The sequence below is a fragment of the Hyperolius riggenbachi genome, chromosome 5 (genome assembly GCF_040937935.1).
Source record: "Hyperolius riggenbachi isolate aHypRig1 chromosome 5, aHypRig1.pri, whole genome shotgun sequence".
Lineage (NCBI taxonomy): Eukaryota > Metazoa > Chordata > Amphibia > Anura > Hyperoliidae > Hyperolius > Hyperolius riggenbachi.
In genome coordinates, this window is record NC_090650.1 from 178,923,692 (window position 1) to 178,947,018 (window position 23,327).

Below are 23,327 nucleotides of genomic sequence, written 5' to 3' on the forward strand. Positions count from 1 at the left end.
GTTCGCCACCGATGGGGCGCATTTAATCCCCATGGGGATGCCCCTCCTCTGGAGATAATATTGTCGGTCGAATAGGAAGAAATTATTCCACATGACAAAAACAAACAACTAAGAGGGTCTCCCTTTGGACTTCCAAGTCGTCAATTCGGCATAGTAAATCTCCTGTGTCTCTGATATAGGATGACAATGCTGTCACATGGGGTTGTAGGTAAAAGTCTATAAATTGATTGCAGTGCTCATTGAGGCTGCCTATGCCCAAAATAATCGGGCGTCCAGGGGGGTCCTCCATTCTTTTGTGCACCTTTGGGAGCATGTAGAAGGTGGGGGTTATTGGTTTGTCAACCCACAGAAATTTTTTTCCTTTTCATTAATTGCTCCAGATTCTTTATTAATTACTCCAGATTCAAGGGCTACGGAGAGAATATCCTTCAATTTGGATTGGCTTCTTTTAGTAGGTTCACTTCTAAGTTTGATATAAAAATCCTTTTTGTTAAAGCGGAATATAACCCTGCATTTCAACTTTGCTCTAAAACATTATTTTACAGTATATTATATGCAACCAGCAATTTTTTTTTTTACTAGACCAGCATTGGAAGGGTTACACAGGGCTTTATAGTTCCTGGACATTTCTGCAGACGCATCCGAAGCTGACATAGATACATTTTGTTTACATAAATGTATCTAAGTGTTGAATGTGACTCATCTCTCTGACTGAGAAGAAGTTGGAGGACAGCCAAAGAGTGTGTAACATTTCTCAATAGATACATATAACTAAATAGAATGTAACAATCTGAACTTCTGCATATCTCTACATGGAACTTTAAACCTCTGTGTTTAACCCTTCCAATGCTGGTCTAGTAAAAAAAAAAAATGCTTTTTGCATATAATATGCTGTAAATAATGTTTTAGAGCAAAGTTGAAATGCAAGGTTATATTCCACTGTAAGTTGTTTTGACGCTTCTCTCAGGTATTTATCTTTGGGCCATACTACCACGTTTCTGCCCTTATCGGCCTCTTTGATCAATATATCATTCCTCCTACTAAGCACTTTTAGGGCCTGTTTCTCGGGCCAACTTAGATTTTGTACCCCTCTCACCTTCTGATGTTCTAATCTCTCTAAATCTTTGGTTACCAATTCAAAAAATACTCTCACCTCAGGGCACACATTTAATAATGGTAAGTATTTGGATTTGGGTTTGAATGGTGTTCCACCAACCTGAGATGTTGCTTGATTATCCTCAAGTAGTGTAATCAAATTCTACATAGCTTGTCTATCCTGGAGCTCTGTTTCAATGTAATCACTGAAATCAGATATCTGATATCTGAGTCCAGTGATTACATTGAATCAGAATTAGATAGCACCAGCTAATACCTTAGAAAGAGAGGATTGGATTTGCAATCCAGAATGATGCCAAAGAAGCCCAGGAAAAACAAGGAACCGGGAGACAAAGAGAATCTGACATGAAATTCAGAGGTACTTAAAGAGGAACTGTAACGTGAAAACGTCCCCTGGGGGATACTCACCTCGCGTGGGGGAAGCCTCAGGATCCTAATGAGGCTTCCCATGCCGTCCTCCGTCCTTCGGGGGTCTCTCTGCAGCCCTCCGTACAGCAGTGACGTCATTATTTACCTTCCCGGCTACAGCGCAGGCGCTCTGACGGCTGTCGGCTCCGAAGTAGGCGGAAATACCCGATCGCCGTCGGGTCCGCTCTACTGCGCAGGCGCAAGTCTCCGGCGCCTGCGCAGTAGAGCGGACCCGACTGAGATCGGGTATTTCTGTCTACTTCGGAGCCGACAGCAGCCACAGCGCTCCCGCTGGAGCCTGCAAAGGTAAATATTGAAGTCACAGTCGGGTCTGTCGCCGCCGGCTGTTCGGAGGGCTGCAGCGAGACCCCCGTGGGACAGAGGACGGCGTGGGAAGCCTCATTAGGATCCCGAGGCTTCCCCCACCCGAGGTGAGTACCCCCCAGGGGCGTTTTTTAATGTTACAGAGTCTCTTTAAAATAATTAATCTTTCCAACACACAGCTAACCAATGACGAGATCTCGGTACTGCAGAGGGGACTCTCGTTTGCTCCCACTAATCCTTTTGATTTTTTTGAAGACCTGAAGGATGTGTATTTATTTTGCAGGCGCTTGGTCTTGAAAAAGATGTTTGATAACTCTACGGCAACTATGGTGCAACTGGAACAAGACTATCCAGATCTCCAGGATAGACAAGCTACGCAGGATTTGATCGCAGTACTTGAGGATAATCAAGCAACATCTCAGGTTGGTGGAACACCATTCAAACCTAAATCCAAATACTTACCATCATTAAATGTGTGCCCTGAGGAGAACATTTTGAATTAGTAACCAAAGATTTAGAGAGATTAGAACATCAGAAGGTGAGAGGGGTACAAAATCTAAGTTGGCCCGAGAAACAGGACCTAAAAGTGCTTAGTAGGAGGAATGATATATTGATCAAAGAGGCCGATAAGGGCAGAAACGTGGTAGTATGGCCCAAAGATAAATACCTGAGAGAAGCGTCAAAACAACTTAACAATAGGGATTTTTATATCAAACTTAGAAGTGACCCTAATAAAAGAAGCCAATCCAAATTGAAGGATATTCTGTCCGTAGCCCTTGAATCTGGAGCAATTAATGAAAAGGAGAAAAACTTTCTATGGGTTGACAAACCAATAACCCCCACCTTCTACATGCTCCCAAAGGTTCACAAAAGAATGTAGGACCCCCCTGGACGCACGATTATTTTGGGCATAGGCAGCCTCAACGAGCACTGCAGTCAGTTTATAGACTTTTACCTACAACCCCATGTGACAGCATTGTCATCCTATATCAGAGACACAGGAGATTTACTATGCCGAATTGACGACTTGGAAGTCCAAAGGGAGACCCTCTAAGTGACCTGCGACGTGGAATCGTTGTATTTCAATATTGATCATGAACATGGTTTGTCGGCAGTTAAATATTTTATCGAGATGGGTAGTACCATGGACCGAAATCTTCAGGGCTTTGTTTTGGAATTGTTGGATTTTGTCATGAGGAATAATTTCTTCCTATTTGACCGACAATATTATCGCCAGAGGAGGGGAGTCGCCATGGGGATTAAATGCGCCCCATCGGTGGCGAACCTCTTTCTGGGTTGGTGGGAGCGGGAGGTGGTGTGGGCGACGTTGATGGAGCGGTATCACCCCTCTATTTTGGGGTGGTATCGCTTCATCGACGACCTACTCATACTCTGGCATGGACCGAGAAATGATTGTGTCATGTTCCTGAAAGAATTAAACAGTAACAACCTCAATATTAAACTTAACACACACCATCTTAGAAGAGATGGTTGATTTCCTGGATGTAAAGATCTAGAAGGATCAAGATGGCAGACTGCAAAGCACAATCTATAGGAAGCCTACCTCGACGAATAGCCTACTGGAATATAGATTGTATCACACGAAGAACCTCAAGGACAACACCCAAACAGGGCAATTTATTAGGCTGAAAAGAAACTGTTCCAACAATTGAATCTTTCGAAACAGAGAGCAAGACTCTCAAAAAACGGTTTAAGGATCGTGGATATCCGAGAAAGTGTGTGGAGAGGGCCTTCAGACGGGCCAGGGCCACACCAAGAAAAGCTTACTTTCCATCAAGCCTAAACGGCAACAGAACCTTACACGATTAATTACCCAGTATAACACAGCGTGGCCTCATTTGTACAACATACTTGGCAAGCACTGGGCAATACTTTAAAATGATCCAATCCTAAGGAACTGCATTACAACGAATCCGAGTATTACAGCCAGAAAGGCACTCACAATTAAAAACCTTCTGAGCAAGAGCTATTTTCAGATGAAAAACCCCCAAGTGGGAATAAAGGGCAATTACAAATGTGGGAGATATTCCATTTTTCCCTTCATGAGAGTTAGCAAAAGCTTCTCCAGCAGTGTCACAGGACAAGAATTTGACATTAGGCAGTTTATTAACTGCCAAACCTGTGGTGTTATTTATGTATTACAATGTCCTTGTAAAAAAAACAATATGTGGGTCAAACAAATAATCAGCTCAAAACAAGGATACAGAAGCATGTATCCACAGCCAAACTGGCAGAACGAGATAAAGCTGAAAACTAAAATTTGACATCAGTTGCAAAACATGCATTAACTTTTCATGATGGATCCCTGAGGAGTTGGACATGCTTGGGTATAGAGAGGGTTTTTCAAAATGAGAGGGGGTGACAAAACACTACGACTACTTAGGAATGAACTAAAATGGATTCATAAAGTAAGTACTAGACAGCCCCGGGGCCTTAACGAAGATGCTAATTTTGCATCCTTTCTGGGTGTTTGATCCAAATACTCATTTATTCATTTTTGATCCTTATTTTTGTTATCTTTCTTTATGTCTCTTTTTTATACAGATTATAGCAGAGTTACATAATATCACATACTTCCTATATACGTTGTTGCTTGGCTCATTGTCTTGGAAGACTAGATTAGTAAGTTTTTTTCTACTAATTATTTCATGGATACCACCACGGAACACCTAGGGGGTCACTTGCGTCGTTTGCACATAACTTTTGGAGAATTGCATGAAACACGGTGCTGTATATATCCCATGAGACCAGGGCCCAAAGTACTTTCCTTGGGTTATTTGTTCTTTATAAATGTGGCATCTGCTGTATTCTGCTCCTTTTCTGGTAACCTTCCGTGTTGCACTGTTGTTTGAGGTGGGTGGTGGAATTATCCCCACTTTTTCTCCTTGCATACCTGTGGACAGAACTGAGGTGAGCAATTGGGGACATATACTGTTTTTGTTCAGAGGAGCGACGCCTTTAAGAGTCATTCCCTCTATATATAGATAAACATACAAATATCCAGGCACATCGCCTCTAGTTAGGACATTAAATAAATTTTTAGGGAAAGGGAGGTGCTGAAGGGGGTGTGGCTAGAAACAGCAAAAATCAATTAACCCTTCGCACACTCACATGCAAATGTTCAAACAAATGCATTCACAGATTTACTCATCCAGGCACAACTGTTATCCCTACTGCTAAATTAAAAGCCAGGGTTTTAGTTCACAGAAGAATGCATTCTTATGCTTAGTCACCTATACTGCACAGAAGTACCCAGGTAAACATAGGTGTCCTAACTCTGGCCCTGTAACATGCATAGTGCAGACATGCAAACACATTCATTGCATCAAACCTATCAATGGATTAGGAGCACACATCCTAACTTCCTCTCCTGGGAAAGACAGTGCATCTTACCAATCGCACAAGGGAGCTAATTTTATGTGTCCATGTGCACTATGCGCATACACCAGCATAAGCTGTCTGCATGCTGACAAACATACAGGGGAAGGGGGGAGTGCACCGAATTAGACCCTAGCCACAGGGGTCAATGATAAGAATAAACATACAAATATCCAGGCACATCGCCTCTAGTTAGGACATTAAATAAATTTTTAGGGAAAGGGAGGTGCTGAAGGGGGTGTGGCTAGAAACAGCAAAAATCAATTAACCCTTCGCACACTCACATGCAAATGTTCAAACAAATGCATTCACAGATTTACTCATCCAGGCACAACTGTTATCCCTACTGCTAAATTAAAAGCCAGGGTTTTAGTTCACAGAAGAATGCATTCTTATGCTTAGTCACCTATACTGCGCAGAAGTACCCAGGTAAACATAGGTGTCCTAACTCTGGCCCTGTAACATGCATAGTGCAGACATGCAAACACATTCATTGCATCAAACCTATCAATGGATTAGGAGCACACATCCTAACTTCCTCTCCTGGGAAAGACAGTGCATCTTACCAATCGCACAAGGGAGCTAATTTTATGTGTCCATGTGCACTATGCGCATACACCAGCATAAGCTGTCTGCATGCTGACAAACATACAGGGGAAGGGGGGAGTGCGCCGAATTAGACCCTAGCCACAGGGGTCAATGATAAGAATAAACATACAAATATCCAGGCACATCGCCTCTAGTTAGGACATTAAATAAATTTTTAGGGAAAGGGAGGTGCTGAAGGGGGTGTGGCTAGAAACAGCAAAAATCAATTAACCCTTTGCACACTCACATGCAAATGTTCAAACAAATGCATTCTCAGATTTACTCATCCAGGCACAACTGTTATCCCTACTGCTAAATTAAAAGCCAGGGTTTTAGTTCACAGAAGAATGCATTCTTATGCTTAGTCACCTATACTGCGCAGAAGTACCCAGGTAAACATAGGTGTCCTAACTCTGGCCCTGTAACATGCATAGTATGTATGCATAGCTCCTAATCCATTGATAGGTTTGATGCAATGAATGTGTTTGCATGTCTGCACTATGCATGTTACAGGGCCAGAGTTAGGACACCTATGTTTACCTGGGTACTTCTGCGCAGTATAGGTGACTAAGCATAAGAATGCATTCTTCTGTGAACTAAAACCCTGGCTTTTAATTTAGCAGTAGGGATAACAGTTGTGCCTGGATGAGTAAATCTGTGAATGCATTTGTTTGAACATTTGCATGTGAGTGTGCGAAGGGTTAATTGATTTTTGCTGTTTCTAGCCACACCCCCTTCAGCACCTCCCTTTCCCTAAAAATTTATTTAATGTCCTAACTAGAGGCGATGTGCCTGGATATTTGTATGTTTATTCTTATCATTGACCCCTGTGGCTAGGGTCTAATTCGGTGCACTCCCCCCTTCCCCTGTATGTTTGTCAGCATGCAGACAGCTTATGCTGGTGTATGCGCATAGTGCACATGGACACATAAAATTAGCTCCCTTGTGCGATTGGTAAGATGCACTGTCTTTCCCAGGAGAGGAAGTTAGGATGTGTGCTCCTAATCCATTGATAGGTTTGATGCAATGAATGTGTTTGCATGTCTGCACTATGCATGTTACAGGGCCAGAGTTAGGACACCTATGTTTACCTGGGTACTTCTATATATAGATACATACGTACATTTTTATATATTCTTGCCTGAGGCTGGTATCCCAATGTTTGATCCAAAATGACCCAACTCTTATATATTACCTTTCTGATCTTTACTCACATTCCAGTACCTGGTTTTGCCTTTTTGGAGAAAGTCTACTCTATGGAAAAACTTCCACACATCTAAGCTGAAGAATTACATCAATTGTGGCTGCAGGAGAACTGTCTGTGCTAATCTTCCTTGACCACTAGATGGCTCTATTGCCCTATTTATATGTTATTTGCTGTATTTCATGTCAGATTAGACCAAAGTGTATTCATACATGATATAAATATAAATATGTTTCTTTTTTGTGTATTGAGTTTATTATAATTTATTATTACTTCTATCGTATTATGTGCTTTTACAATCATGTCCCCGGAGCTTTATTCCCTATTGCACAGGCGCAGTGTAGAACTTGAGGACCTTACTAGTCACCTACCATGTGACTTGAGTCCTATGGACACAAGCGGCGTATGCCGATTAGAGCGCACGCCGATCGGATGTCACCTGTACGGCCTTACACGTCATGACGGCGCTCCGTCTCTGGGTATTTAGTTCAACTCTCTCCATGCCTCATTAGCCTCTTCCTGAATCAACAGATCAGCTGCGACCGCGTCAGGCGTTCCCCTCTCCCAATCTCCTACCCACCATATACCTTTTAAGGCTGTCTTATTGCACCCTAACTATTTTATTAACACAGGCACTTTATATATCTGTTTATACATGCTGCTATTTTTCCCATTTGGCATTTTTTGTACACGGCACTGCTGTGGGATCTGTGTGCATGTGCACCTCCATGTGTTTTTCCCTGGAGCTGCATATGCACGCAGCCCCACATGCAGTATGCACAGATATGCGATTACAAGTTATTGATTCTGCTTGCTGCATATGCACTTTAATGGATTGTAAGTTTTTTGGGACTTTATCACTACTTTTTGAGCACAGTGAGAACAGATCTCTGAGTATTCTTTTTTGCAAAGATGAAACATTTTTTCAGCCTGCTATGTATGTCCATATATGATTGATACACTTTTTGTGATTTAGTTATTAATTTTTGGGCTGGATTACCAAGGACCATTGGTTTCAATTGGGAGATTTTAAACTTGTTTTAACGTGTGCTTTATTGGATTTGTTGAATACAATTTCTCTTATTTTTGTACTATATGTGTATGAAGTATTGATTATATTTTACATACTTACCTTGGCCATGATTGGCTTTTTTTCTTGTTTGTTAGTCTATGCTTATTAGCCAATAAGGTCAAAATACTTTGTTAAAATTAGTCAGAGACTGATGAAGCAGGGCTAGTCCTCGCAAAACAGCTGTCAGACTTCGCTATCCCCCCATTGCTGTAACTTGTATGTGTCTACCCAGCCACAAATAAAGGGTATTTTAGCAGCTGTGCCCATCTCTTTTCATCTCTACTTGACTGAACTGTGGATCAATATTGGAGCACGCTGCAGGTAAGCCCGGTATGGTTGTATCAGTCCCTGCTGCATTTAATGATAGTGTCTTTAACTCTCTTTGCAACTTTGTTAAAATTATATTGTATTAGACCCTAGGGTCTGAATCGCCCTCTTTTTTGTATTGGAACTTAAATGAGCTTCCATAGTTAAGTTATAAGTTGCTAGGAGGTTCGGTAAAAGAAGAAGTTCACTGGACTTCCAGTTGCTGGTGATCATGTGTTGAGTGGCTAGTATGAAATTACATATTTGGTTCTATAGCGTGACATAACATTTTACTGGATGGGCAATCCAATAGCATATGAACTAATGTGCCAATTTGGGAAGAAGTTTTCCAGCATGATGGTGACTTATTAGGAGAGCAATTTTTTAAGGCAATTTCCCTGGGGGTAAGATACCATCTTGTGGTTATTTTAAGGTGTTGTTCCCAGTGCGTGTTGCATCTTGAAATTTTTGTAATTACTCTACTAGCCGTTATCAAGCGTGAAACATTAATTTGCATAGATCATGCAACCAAATTTGAGCATATTTATTCATTGAGGATCTGGGAGTGGCAATTATTTTATTATGCCATAACTTCATAGCATCCAAAATTGGTGTTGTAGAATTTAGCATTGTAATTATTTGGCTGTTAAATTCCGGAATAGAGGTCTGTCTGGACTTGAAAAAAACTGATCATCTGTGAGCATGGAAATACAGTAAAAGCTGGCAGAGTATATTCAACCTTTAGTTCATCTAAGGTCATAATCTTAGGGTCCTTTTACACTTAATGCATTGGTATGCGTTGGTATGCATTAGTATGCGTTAGTACGCATTTTTTCCATAGCAGTCCATTGTAAAAAAGATTTCAGTTAAAACACGTTAAGTGGGAACTGTGCAATAGGATAAAAATGGACATTACTTCGAAAATCAGTTTTCTTTCAGTTTTAACTGCGAGCAATTGTTTAAGTGTAAAAGTGTAGAGTTTGAGTATAGTAAATGTAAGTTGTTAATTCCTGCTTTCCCTAGAAGATTAGTATTAACATCAGGAATTAACAGTTGCATTGTGGAGAGGATAATTTTAGGTTTTATACATATTTCTCCATGAGGCAGGTGTTGACTTTGGCTATGTCTAACGACAGTATAGCTCTATTGCCCCCATTGTCAACCCGGGCCTGTAAATTTAGGTAGAGTCTGCAAATATTATTTGCAAACAAAGAATCCTTGTGCTCACACTGCTGATAGAACACACTTGTCCAGGAATCTTTTCAGTCTTAACACAGTTCGTACACGGCTCAGCTCCACAAATATGGGAAATATCACAGATCTAAACAAGAAAGGAGGAGGAGCGCTCCATAGTGCATTAGCTGAGAAAAACTTTTATTGCACAAAATTAAAAACATACTCACAAGATGTGAATTAATAAACCGCTTATCAGCGGAGTTGACCTTCCGCTGTACACCCAGGCGGTGTCCGCACGCGCTGTGGCCAGCAGCTCGGTCTCCTGATGGTGATGGAGCTCTTCTCGCAGGGGGGGGGGCTTACTCCAGACGTGCCTATTGCGTCATTACGCGTTTCGGCGCTCAGTGCCTTCATCAGGTGACGCATCGGCACTTGGCACGTCCCTTATGTACGCTCCAGCAGCTGTGGTCATAGCAACCACCACGCCGGCTGTTAGGAGCTGGGAAATTTAACCTATTGGAGGCAGGGTCGGCAGAGGGACGTGGCATATTTACAGAATAAGGACTGCCCTGCTGATCCACAGTGTTCGCTTCCTTGCACCAATACATTATATACCATGAATCAAATAGATATAAGCCGCATACAATGGATCATAACGTAATATACAAATCATATTTGGCATGTTGCATATGAAATAAAAAATAAATATATAAAGAGAATAATTAAAATAAGAACTATATACTACTGTACAATGACATGAACCACCTTGATCGGTGTTTAGATGCTGGCAATATAATTCTTTGGTGTAATACCGCAAATTATTATGTTTCGAGGAGTGGCTCTCTGAGAACTCTGGCCATCCCCTCTGTCTGAACATGACAAAAACTGCATTGTAGCAGAAAATGAATGTGATTATAACTGATCTACACATGATTGATTGTTCCCAAACTTATGTACATATACACACACATATCTATATAGCATGAACAGCATGGCATGTGACTTCATAGTCCTGCAGGGCTGAAATTAACTTGTTAATATTATTTGCAGTTGCGTTAAAGGGCATAAAGCCCGTCTGGTATGGATTCATAAATGCAGTTATGTCCTTCGACAACCTATTAGCCAAAGTGTGCAGTTCATTCAGTATATCTGCATAATCTGGTAATAAGGGGAATCCAGAAGGCATTCAACTTTGTGGGGGGGGGCAGTGGGTTGCTCATCATCATAGTGACAACATAGGTCCCTTACCTCATTCTGGGCCTCTGTTAAATACAGAAGCATGGATTAGTTAGTAATAGCCAGGCCATTGAGGCTTTGTGGGAATTCGATGTGATTGCTCCACAGCAGATAGCTTAGATAGCCAGTGCTCAATAAATAAAGATGGATCAGATTGCTCGGGAAATCCAATAAACCTTATATTGTTCCTCCATAGCCTGTTCTCTAAGGCATCATTTTATCAGAATTAGCTACAGCATGTGCAATCACATACATGCAAACACAGGTCTGTGAAATTTGGGCAGAGGCAAAGCCAAAAGACGGCTCAACCTGCTCCTGCAAAAGTCCTGGCCACGTTATATACTATTCCCCCTCTCTAGGCTGCAATGGACTTGGGGGAAATACGTCATTTGGCTGCCAGCTATTGCTGGTGGCCGAATTACTCTGTTTTTATAGTAATTTGGGCTCCGTCTTTTGACAGCACGGACCCAGTCCTCCGTCTACTTTAGGTTCAGCAAGAAAATGTCTTCACTTGTTTATTGTTAGCCCAGCCTTCCTACTACAAAAAAACAGTATAACTTACCAAACTGCTGTAAAGAGTAAACTGCATCCTGCATGTGGATCCAAAACCGAAGTTTTCCAAGTGATATTTTGTCATAGGAGACAGTCAGAGGAAGTTCTGTTGTAGATCGATTTATCATCTAGAAAATAAACAACAGAGCTTTATTACAATATAAAAAGAACAAGGAAAATATTAGAATAGATATTATACATGTCTATCACCCATGTTATGAATTAGTTACTGTATTTTTCAAACTATAAGATGCACCTTTATTACCCCAAAAGTGAAGGTAAATAGTCAGCGCGCTTAGTGGCCAGGGGTCCCCCCTCACAATCCCCGCAGCAAGTGGGGAAAATGCAGAGCGCAGCAAAAGCACTTACCTATCTAGCCGGCATGCTCCCAGTCCTCAGTCTTGCGCTCCAAATCCTTTGTCTTGTGTTCCTTCCTGCTTCCATGCTATGCATGACCCCAGAGACTGTGTGATGCTAGGTCACGCAGTGAGAGGGCACCAGTGAAAATGGAAGCAGGAAGGGACTGAAGACAGAATTTAGAATGAAAGAGTGAGGGGTGAGAGCATGTTGGCTGGATAGGTAAGTGCTTTGCTGGGCACTGCATTTTCCTCACTTGAGCCCATATGCAATTCACTTTTTCACCCTAGTTTTCTCCTAGGAGATAATTTTTCATCTTCTATTTAAAATAACTTTCCAGCACTTTTCAACTGAAAACATACTGGGAATTAGGAGAAAAAGTACTACCAAAATTATTTTGATTATTTTCTTGCTTTCTGGTGGCTTAACCGCTTAAAGGATACCCGAGGTGACATATGACATGATGAGATAGACATGGGTATGTACAGTGCCTAGCACACAAATAACTATACTGTGTTCCATTTTTTCTTTCTCTGCCTGAAAGAGTTAAATATCAGGTATGTAAGTGGCTGACTCAGTCCTGACTCAGACAGGAAGTAACTACAGTGTGACCCTCACTGATAAGAAATTCCAACTATAAAACACTTTCCTAGCAGAAAATGGCTTCTGAGAGCAGAAAAGAGATAAAAAAAAGTCAACAGTTCATAGATTTTAGCTCTGGCATACTTCAATGAATACGTCATTAAGCAAAAACAATAAAACAGTTAAAACTTAAAAGGTAGATTTAGGCTAGTGACATACCAGGACGTTGCGTTTAGGGGACGTTATAGGTGCTCTCTGGTGTGGACGTCGGAGTGAGCCGCGTTGTGCAGCTCACTCTGGCGTCCGTGATGCGTACTCTTGGACGCATGCGGCATCACGTGGTCCCGCCCGGCCAATCGCCATACAGAGCGGCCGCTCCAGAAAGTAAACACTGCACGTCACTGAGTGCAGTGAATATTAATTAGCCATGTGCCCGGCCTCTCTCCCCTCCTCCCCAACATGACTGAGCATGTGCAAACAGTCTAACGCGGCTTAGCCGCCTAGAACGCACAGGATGCAGCACTTTGCTGCGTTACAATGTAACGCAACGTGGGAAGTGTGAACAGCCCACTTGTGTTACATTGCTGTGCGTTGGGGGAGCGTTACAGGCTGCAGTAACGTGCGCCTGTAACGTCCCTGTGTGCAAGAAGCCTCAAACATAAAATAAAACTGTGGAATATCTTAAAAAGTCGTTTTTAGTTGAAGGAGGATAGATACAATCATTTTATTTCATTAGTTTATTTTTGCCTCGGGTGTCATTTAAGGACCACAGGCTTACACTCCCCTAATGACTAGGCAAATTTTTACAATTCAGTGCTCTGCAGCTTTAACAGCTCGCTGTAGAGCCATACAACTTAGCACACTAATGAATCTCCCCCCCCCCCCCCTTTTGTTGCCACCAACAGAGCTTTCGGTTGCTGGCATCTGATTGCTGCTGCGCTCTGCATTCTTAAAAAATTAATTTTATTGTTTTGTTTTTAAATAAAAAAAGCATATTGTGAGAAAACGCGGAAAAGCCGCCGCGAGTACTCAAGTTAAGGCGGCTGATTCCGCGTTCAACATGGCAGTTTGCGCGCATGGGCCTGCATCCACTGGCCTGATGGAGCACGGAGAAACCGCCGCATGCCCAGTAAACAAGGCGGCGGATTCCACGTCCGACGCGGCGGTTTGCACGCATAGGCCTACATCTGTCCGCATGGCGGAACGCGGAGAAACCGCCGCATGCTCGGATAGCGGTGTGGCTGGTTCCACGTCCTGCACAGCAGATACATTGCAAAACAGATCTGGTGTGGCTAGGACTGATAGTCCACACAGGTTTAGAAGGGCGCGCGCGCGTTGAGAGGCAGAGCTTTTATGACAGCCAGAAGGGTGTCAGCTGACCAAGCCGGTCAGCGGACAATTTTACCACTTCCCATTGGTCCAGCACTTAGGGGAGGCGCTGGAGAGCGCTAGGGTATATATACTGGATGCTGGTCATTTCTCTGGTGTCTGCCATTGCGATCACTACGTGGTAGCACTCAGACCTTTTGCTAATCTGTGTTGTTATTTCTCTGTTATACTTCAGACTAGTTCCAGGGTGTTAATGATCAAGGAACTCACACCCAAGACTAGGGAACTGTATTATCATTCTGTTATATATCAGACTAGTTCCAGGGTGTTGATGATCACGGAGCTCACACCTAAAGAATAGGCATTGTTATCTGTTATGACTTCCTGCTTTCCTGACCACTCTCTTGATCTCTGATTTGGTACTTCGCTATATCTGATACTCTGTTGCCAAACTCTGCTCTTCCTTGGATTCCGATTCTGTCTCCTGTCCTTGTACCTGATCTGTCTGTCTGTTGCCGACCTGGCTTGTCCGACCTCGAGAACTATCTCTTCTGTTTAGAGATAGTTCACAGATCTGTCAGTGACACTCCACCATTGGTGTCACTCACACTCTGGTCCTTCCCACTCTCAGTCTGACTCCTCCCCTTGGGGAGCCTCAGGCCATTGGAAGGAGCTTGTTCTTGGGCAGTATCTCTTATTGCCTCGCACCCTCGATACGGGTGCTCTCCTCAAAGTATTACTGTTGCACCAAACACTCATCTTACTCAGGTGTCCAGAGGTTAGAGATATATCTGATTATCGGTGATACTGCAGATCATCAATAATCGGGTATATATCTGTATTCTCGGTGATACTGCAGATCACCGATAACCGATCGTTACACAGATTTTATTTTTATTTTATCTTTCCCCCCCCAACAGCCAATCCCCACGATCGCCTCTCTTATGTATCAGCCTATGAGAGAGACGATAGTTCATGAGCCTCTCCTGGGGTCAGCTCAGTGACAGAGCTGTCCCCCGTACAGTGCTGCACTAGATCGGAGCACTGTACAAGCACTTTCCAGGGTTTTACTTCTGTTTCTCAACCTGCCAGCCATGATTGCAGATGGCGTACGCAATCCCCTGCAATCTCCTCCCCCAGGACTTGACTCCTTTCAGCGTTAGGCGGTGCTGGGGAGCCACCTTGCGGCCACTGATTGGCGTTAGGCGGTCGCAAGGTGGTTAAAAGTCATTTTATTATCGAGTTTAGAAATATCACCTATGAGAAAACTCAGGAGAAAAGTTAATTGCATATGGGCATTGCTGTGGGGATTGTAGGGAGGACACCTGGCTGCACATTCGCACTATTACAATTGCATTGTCACAATTAAAGTGAGACTAGGAACTGCACAAACTATTACCTCTATGGCCATATGCACTTCATTGAATTACAATTAACAATAACAATAACAGTTCTATAGCACTTTTCTCCCACAGGACTCTAATCGCTTAGGCTCTCTCAAATTCAGTAATTGGTAGTAGGCTGAAGTATTAACACAACAAAAATTATGTTTCTTCAAATGCCTGAATGAACACCTGGGTTTTCAGTCTCGATTTATACACGTCCAGAGATGGAACTGTCCTGATCTGTTGAGGTAAGGCGATAAATAATGTAGGAGTGGAATGAAAGAAGGCTATTGGACCAAAAGTTTTCGGGTGGACTCTGGATATGACTAGATTATTAGAACCTGTGTATCTGAGATTGCAGGGATTGCTACGCAGCAGCAACATTTCTTTAATGAATCCAGGGCCCAGATTATTTAGTAATTTAAATGTCAGTAGGCTGCTCTTGAATAGGATTATCCATGTTATAGGTAGCCAGTGAACGGAGTGCAGGATTGGGGTTATGAGGCAGTGACGGGGTTGGTTGGTTAACAGTATGGCAGCACTATTCTGTAACAGCTGTATGTGGTACAAGTCCTTTTTTGGAAGGCCAGTGTAGAGAGCATTGCAACAGTCTAGACGGGGTGTAATAGGGCACCCCATACTTAAGTGGGACAGCGGTAGACAGGAAAAGCCATGTAGACACTTTTTGGGTTGTGCCACTCAAGGATTGTAACCACTGGAGAACTATGCCAGGTGTTTGCAGATTTGGATGAGGGCAGTTTCAGTGCTTTGATGTTTCCTGATGCCAGAACGGAATGGGTCATAAATGTGATATTTCCAGTTTACAATTTAGGAACAGTTTACAATTTTGAGAAATAACGGTATAAACAGGTCGGGGCATTTCAACATGATCTGCGTTGGGCTAGAATGCAGGTCACAGGTAGTTTGGCAGAGGTGAAAGAGGATGCTTGATGTGAATTCTTCATCAATATCCTTGAAGTTTGATCAAGGTGTTACGTTGCCTCTGCTAATGGTCTTTGGCGCTATAGTAAGCTCAGATGCTGTGAGATGGATGGCAGACTGTATAGCAAAGACTTTGTCTGAAAAGAAATGGGCAAATTGGTCACAGAGGTCCTTTGAAGACTGTATATTACATTTTTGGCATGCTGGGTTGCAGAGTTTTTCCACTGTGCATACGAGTTGGGCTGGTCTGTTAACGGTAATGTCATGTGACAGAAAGGATTACTTTTTCTTGGTGATTACCTTTATGTAGTTCTTCAAGTGGAGGATTAAGGCAGGTTTGTTTTCTGGGGACTGAGATTTGCGCCACAGTCCTCCAATTCTTCGGCCTTGTCTTTTCAGCTCTTTTATAGAGTTATCAAACCACTGTGCATGATGGTGTGGAGTAAGATGTTTGGTGCACAGAGAAGCAATGGTCTCAAAGATAGAGGACACACATTTGCTCTAATTAAACACCAGAGTACCAGGGCCCAAGCTGGAGTTTGTCAATTCATCAAAGCTAAGGTTATCTTGGATATGTTGTGGTGTTAGAACTTTTAAAGCGGACCCAAACCAAATATTTTTTTTAATTCAAAATATTTAGTTGCACCACTCTGACACATACAAAGATAAATAAACACTCCTTCAAGCCTATGAGCATTTCAGTGCATGCTTTTCACCCTTCTCTTTTCATAGCTAGGGTTGTACAGGTGGCAGCCATTAGCAATTCCTCCATTGCTGGACACCACCTACTCCAGCATTTTGCCAGATTCTGTCCCGGCAATTTCAAAGGAAGGGAGGGGTTTCTCCAATAAATGTAAAATATTTTATATTTGTCATCATGCAGCTGAAAAAAGGCTGCTATTTATTATTATAATTTAGAAAATACATTTTATTTCTGAAATCTTGTACTTTTAATTTGGGTCCACTTTAAGGGGCAATATTTTATTTGATTCTTGAACTGGTGTTTGACAGCTGGTATTGAGAGGGAGAAGTAGATAGTGTGATGGTCTGCCCAGACAACAGGGCTAATTTCCACATTGGCTGCTGACAGACCAGTATGGGAAATAAAGGCCAGAGTGTGACCTTTCTTACGAGTAGCAGAACGTATTGCTTGGGAGAAGCCCAGTTTATTTACAGCACAAGGTAGTTCTGTTCCTAATTGCAAAGAGCCACCATTTAGTGGCTAAAAATAATGTCTTTCCATTTAAAACCTTAAAGGACTTACGAGGCGAATTGCTTAAAAAAAGTTATGTACCTCATTGCTAAAGCAGACCTCAGGGCAGACGAACAGCACCTTCCTTTTCACTATCAGGTGCTTTATCCTTCTAATCCAGGTTACATTGCAGCTCCCGACCCTCCTCAGGGTCGCCCGAGCAGAATCGCCGCTTTAAAAATCTAACTCCTACGCAGCTTGCATAGCCGTGGCTGCTCAGGACTACAGCCCCGCTCGTGTCCGCCCTCACTCCGTGCGCTCTATTATACGTCATGTGGGCGGCTCCACATGACCACCCACATGACGAACTACACTGCCAGCCAGCCGCGCCCCCTCCGCAGAGAATACAAGCGCTGAGCGAGTGAGTACCTGCTCGCTCAGCGCTTGTATTCTCTGTCGAGGGGGCGCGGCTGGCTGGCAGTGTAGTTCGTCATGTGGGTGGTCATGTGGAGCCGCCCACATGACGTATAATAGAGCGCACGGAGTGAGGGCGGACACGAGCGGGGCTGTAATCCTGAGCAGCCACGGCTATGCAAGCTGCGCAGGAGTTAGATTTTTAAAGCGGCGATTCTGCTCGGGCGACCCTGAGGAGGGTCGGGAGCTGCAATGTAACCTGGATTAGAAGGATAAAGCACCTGATAGTGAAAAGGAAGGTGCTGTTCGTCTGCCCTGAGGTCTGCTTTAGCAATGAGGTACATAACTTTTTTTAAGCAATTCGCCTCGTAAGTCCTTTAAACACTTTATTTTCGGCACTATACTGCCATCTGTTGGTTTTCCACACATTGCAAACCACCCTCAATAGTAAAAGGTCTTATCAAGCATTATATTTGCATATTTCCCCTTCCCTCTCTTATTCAGATTATTTGTATACAGTATGATATTTTTCAGCACCCCAAATTGGTTTATTTGAATAAGAAACCTTGCCAATGCCTTTTAAAGGTGATATGCCAGGTAAAATAATACAACTGCAATTTTAGTCTCCATCAGCTCACAAAATCACTTGAAAGATAGATCCAGTCTCCTCTAAGTAATACAGATGATCAGTGCCTTTTGGTGCTACTCTATAATAAGAGAAAGATCCTTGTATGTTCACTTTTAGAAGGTGCTAACAAGCATGGCTTAATCTGTGCTCAGGTTCAATTAATACAGTTATATCATGAATACATGCAGTATTATTTACATACTATGGGCCTGATTCACAAAGCGGTGCAAAGTGTTTGCACGCGAGTGAAAACCCCTTTATCACGCCTAAACTCAGTTTAGGCATGATAAGAAGAAATTTTCCGCGCTGCAGCGGCCCCCGCTTCGCGCGAAGCTCCCATTAAGCCCTATGGGACTTTGCGCGCGCACGTACGTACGTGCGGAAACTTCGCGCGAGTTAGAGCACAAAGCGGTGATCACTTTGCTGGTGCAAAGGTTATCACGCCTAAAGTCTTTTAGGCGTGATAACTGAGTTATCACCGCTTTGTGAATCGAGCCCCATATGTCCTAGGATCTGTAAATCATCTGAGCTACTATATCTAAGGCCTACTATTTTCCATGGTAACTATGTCAGATAACTCCATGCTTATAATTAAGCTGGAAGTTGATCTGCAAATCGTCAATCATAACCTGGGAGCTTTGTTATACCCTTGTAAATAGAGCCCTACATCTATTAAATATCCCTCACACTGTATTAGCCACTTATGTTGATTATTATCTTTAGCTGCTAAGCATCTTGGTCTATTAACACATTTGCGTACTGATTGGCTAATTCAATCCCCGTGCCATAACAATAGTCATGTGACATTATGTATTTAAAATTTGTTACTTTGTAACCAATATTTTAGCCTGATGAAAGAGTTGAGCTCTCAGAAACGCGTCACTGTTTATTAGAATAAATACTTTTAATTACACTACACGGCAGCTGCCGTTTATCTTTTCTACCACGCACCTGCTTGTCAGTTCAGAAACCTCTCTTCAGCTGCCTGCTGCTTGCTTGTGTGAGACACGCGGAACAGAGTGGAGTTTCTCCCAGCCATTACCCCTCACACAAACTGAGCCAGCTCCTGGCTTTAAGAGCTCCTGCAGCCTGTGGCTTACAAGTGCAAAGCAAACAGAGCAGAGTACAGTAATCTAGGCACAAACTTGGTTCCTCCTGCACATCCAAGACACCTCTGTGCAGACATTCCTATGCATGAATGCAGCCACCTATAGCGGTAGGTAACATTTGGGAGGAGTGGAAATACATCTGATCCAGGACTAAAGTTTAGTGGATGGAGGAGCATATGTGCCAGTACATCTTGTGGAGGAAGATCGCTGGAAAGTCCTGGCCCCTGGTTCTGAGTGGAACAAAAGCTCTTCAGCCGACCAACCCATATGGGCTAATCGGCAAGAATCTCAGGTGAGACTATTCCACGGTTGGCTAACCAGTTTTCTCACATTGTCTATTGAGTGCGCTCTCCCCCTCCCCTTCCCTTTTTCCCCTTGTCCTTTACGGATATCTTCACCATCCAGAGTAGCTTTTAAAGGAGCAGCACCAACTACCATACTTTACTACATATACTTTACATCTTTATTGTCAAGATCGCTCCCTCGGTCGAGTACGGAGGTCAAACAACCCTTCCTTCCTCATAATTGCAAAGAGGGGGCATCCACCCATGAAATCTCCAAGAACAATACATCTGGGGTGTTTGGTTGCATAGGAGTTTTACAAGTTCCTTTACTACTTTAGCCTTTATGACGTAGCTCCTATGTCCACCTATGCATCTTTGACATAGGCTCTACGTCCATGAAAAAAACACAGCTGCCACATATCGCAAGCGCTACCATTCTCACCGCCGCCCGTTAGCCAAGAGATCAATGAATTGGAACACAGTTAGCGTTAGCACAGATATCAATGAATGGTAACGTGTAAGAGCCTGTTTCTACTACATGCAGATTGGATGCAGAATTAATGCAGAAAAACTGACTCCAATGAATGTCTATGGACCTGTTTCCACTAAATGCTTATTTTCTGATGCACATTTTCCCATAGGAATTCATTGGAGTCAATTTTTCTGCATCCAATCTGCGTGTAGTGGAAACAGGCCTTCAGTGTTTACAAATGACCGTAGGCATCTCACTGATGCTGCGATCAGACATGGGAACCTAGATCAGTGAATGGAAACGCAGATTGCTTGCCATCACAGTTTGCAACAAGATACCTGCGGTCATTTGTAAACACTTACACGCATTGCATCCTGATTCGCATACTAAATGAACGGGCAGGAAGCTAATGACTGTGGAAATTATGGGGCCAAATAGTAAAATTACACTTATAATTTTTTTTAATTAACAGACCTACACAGAATTTAAAACCAACTCCTTACTTCCCACACTCTAACAAAAATACCCAAATAAAATGTTTGATTAAAAAATAAATACATTACAATTTAAAAACAAATAGTTGCCTTAGGGTCTGAACTTCTTTAATATGCATGTCAAGGGTATATTAATATTATTTTTTAAATTATGGGCTTGTAAATAGTGATGGATCCAAAACTGAAAAATGTATTTCCAAATAAAATATTTGCACCATACATTGTGATAGGGATATCATTTAAACGGTGTAATAACTGGAACAAATCGGCAAATAAAAAAATGTGGGTTTTAATTATGTTAGCATGTATTATTTGAAAACTATAATGGCTGAAAACTGAGAAATAATGATTTTTTTTCAATTTTTTCCCTTAATATTCCTGTTAAAATGCATTTAGAAAAAAAAATTCTTAGCAAAATGTACCACCCAAAGAAATCCTAATTGGTGGTGGAAAAAACAAGCTATAGATCACTTTGTTGTGATAAGTAATGATAAAGTTATTGGTGATTGAATGGAAGGAGCGCTGAAATGATGCACAAGGTTGAAAAACATTGAAGGCAAAAGTGGTTAAGGAAGGCTGAGCCCTCTCCTGGTGGACGGTAGATCAGCAAATGTTCAAGGTTTTTTCTCAGCTGAAAGTTGCGCCCCCAAGCATTCAAATGAGTTGGCAGGTCCTACAGTAAGTGGTCTGATTTTCAAAGCCAATCTAAAGCAAAGTGCAACCCCTCGCCCCTGCGTACATTCCTGGTGCAGTGTATCATAAAATAGTTGATTGGCATGGCAGCCTCCAGGGTGGGGCCTGCTGGTTCAGAAAGCCAGATTTCAGTCGGTATGGTTCTGATCCAGCTCTGAAACATGCCTGAAGAAGAAACTTAAAGTTTCTAAAGCTTGCAAATGAATCTTGTACAGTTAGTCATTAAAGGTATCACCTAAACAACTTTTGTTGTTATGTCTTCAGATTTCAGTCAGGCAGACAAGATCAGAAGACTCTATTAGATCATGTATGATTGCTATTGTGTTCTTTATCGATCTGACATTACAAGGAACAGCCCTGATGGGGCTACCCTGGGAGATGAGGTCTGTGATTGAGGACTCCAGGAGGGAACAGCCTCCAGATGTGTGGCTGTCATTTCTGCTGGATTGTGCTGGAACTTTTAAGGTTGTTGACTGGAGGGAATCTGTAGCTTTTGTCACCAATTTATTTTTATTTTTTCTGCAGTAAAGAACGTCTTTTCCACATTCTCAGGACCCTCTTTTGATATTTATAAATATTCCAACAAACATTAGCAAAATTATATCTAGTTTGTCAATTGGATAAATACAGAAGCAAGAAAAAGTACCGGTATGTGAACCCTTTAGATTATATGGATTTCTGCACAAATTGGTCAATTGGTCATAAAATGTGATATGATCTTCATCTAGATCACACAATCATAGTCTGCTTAAACTAATACCACACAAATGTTTCCATGTTTTTATTAAACACACCATTTAAACATCCACAGTGCAGGTGTAAAAGGTATGTGAACCCTTGGATTTAACAGTTGGTTGAACCTCCTTTGGCAGCATTACCTTCAACCAAATGTTTCCTATAGTTGCAGATCAGATGTGCACAATGGTCAGGAGTAATTTTTGACTATTCCTCTTTACAGAACTGTTTCAGTTCAGCAATATTCTTGAAATGTCTGGTGTAAATCGCTTTCTTGAGGTCATGCTATAGCATCTCAATCGGGTTGAGGTCAGGACTCTGACTGGGCCACTCCAGAAGGCGTATTTTCTTTTGGTAAAGCATTCTGTTGTTGATTTAATTCTATGCTTTGGGTCGTTGTCCTGTTGCAACACTCATTTTCTGCTAAGCTTCAGCTGGGGGACAGAGGGCCTTAAGTTCTTCTGCAAAATGTCTTGATAAACTTGGAAATTAATTTTCCTTCAATTATAGCAATCCATCGAGGCCCTGACTCAGCAAAACAGACCCACACAATGATGCCCCCATCACCATACTGCACAGTTGGGATAAGGTTTTGATGTTGGTGAGCTGTGACTTTTTTTTCCACACATAGGCCTCGATTCATAAAAGCAGTGCGATAAAAAAAAACGTGAGGGAAAATACCGCACTCAGGGCCGGATTTCTGGGAAGGCCACAAAGGTCATGGCCTAGGGCGATAAAATTCAGCAGGGCGCTGGACTTTGAGAGATAAGAGGTCACATGTCAAAGTAAATCATCTCTGATCCCTGCATCTCTCTCACTTGTGTAGAGTGTGTTTGAGGACAGTCAGTATGTGTTATCACCTGATGATTATGTCGTATGTATGATGGTGGGGAAATACAAGCTGCTGTGAGAAATGCTAGCCTTGGTTTAGTAGCAGAACTCTTGAGTTCCGTAGGTTTTTTTCATGCACAAATTTAGAATCACAAACAGGAATCTTCTCTCTCTGCGCTGTCAGATTTATTACTGGTCTGGGCAGCTCTTAAAGAGACACTGAAGCGAAAAAAAAAATTTGATATAATGAATTGGTTGTGTACTATGAATAATTACTAGAAGATTAGCAGCAAAGAAAATATTCTCATACTTTTATTTTCAGGTATATAGTGTTTTTTCTAACATTGCATTATTCTATAATACGTGCAGATTACACAACACTCAGCATTTAAAATGATTCTTTCAGAGCAGTCTGTGAAGTAATGACATCTCCTCTGACAGAGGAAAAGTAAATAGTCCAGGAACAGTTGAGATAATAAAAGTCAGATAACAGCCCTCT

General features: G+C 42.2%; 1 protein-coding gene across 5 annotated transcripts in view; it reads right to left on the minus strand.

Annotated features, from left to right (window-relative positions):
* CLPTM1L (CLPTM1 like) overlaps positions 1-23,327 on the minus strand; it is a 699,988-nt gene that overhangs the window by 529,091 nt on the left and 147,570 nt on the right. For all 5 annotated transcript variants that reach the window (XM_068236456.1, XM_068236455.1, XM_068236457.1 and 2 more), the window contains one exon: positions 11,392-11,509. In XM_068236456.1, coding sequence (XP_068092557.1) covers positions 11,392-11,509 — 118 coding nt within the window. The remainder of the gene's footprint in view (positions 1-11,391; positions 11,510-23,327) is intronic.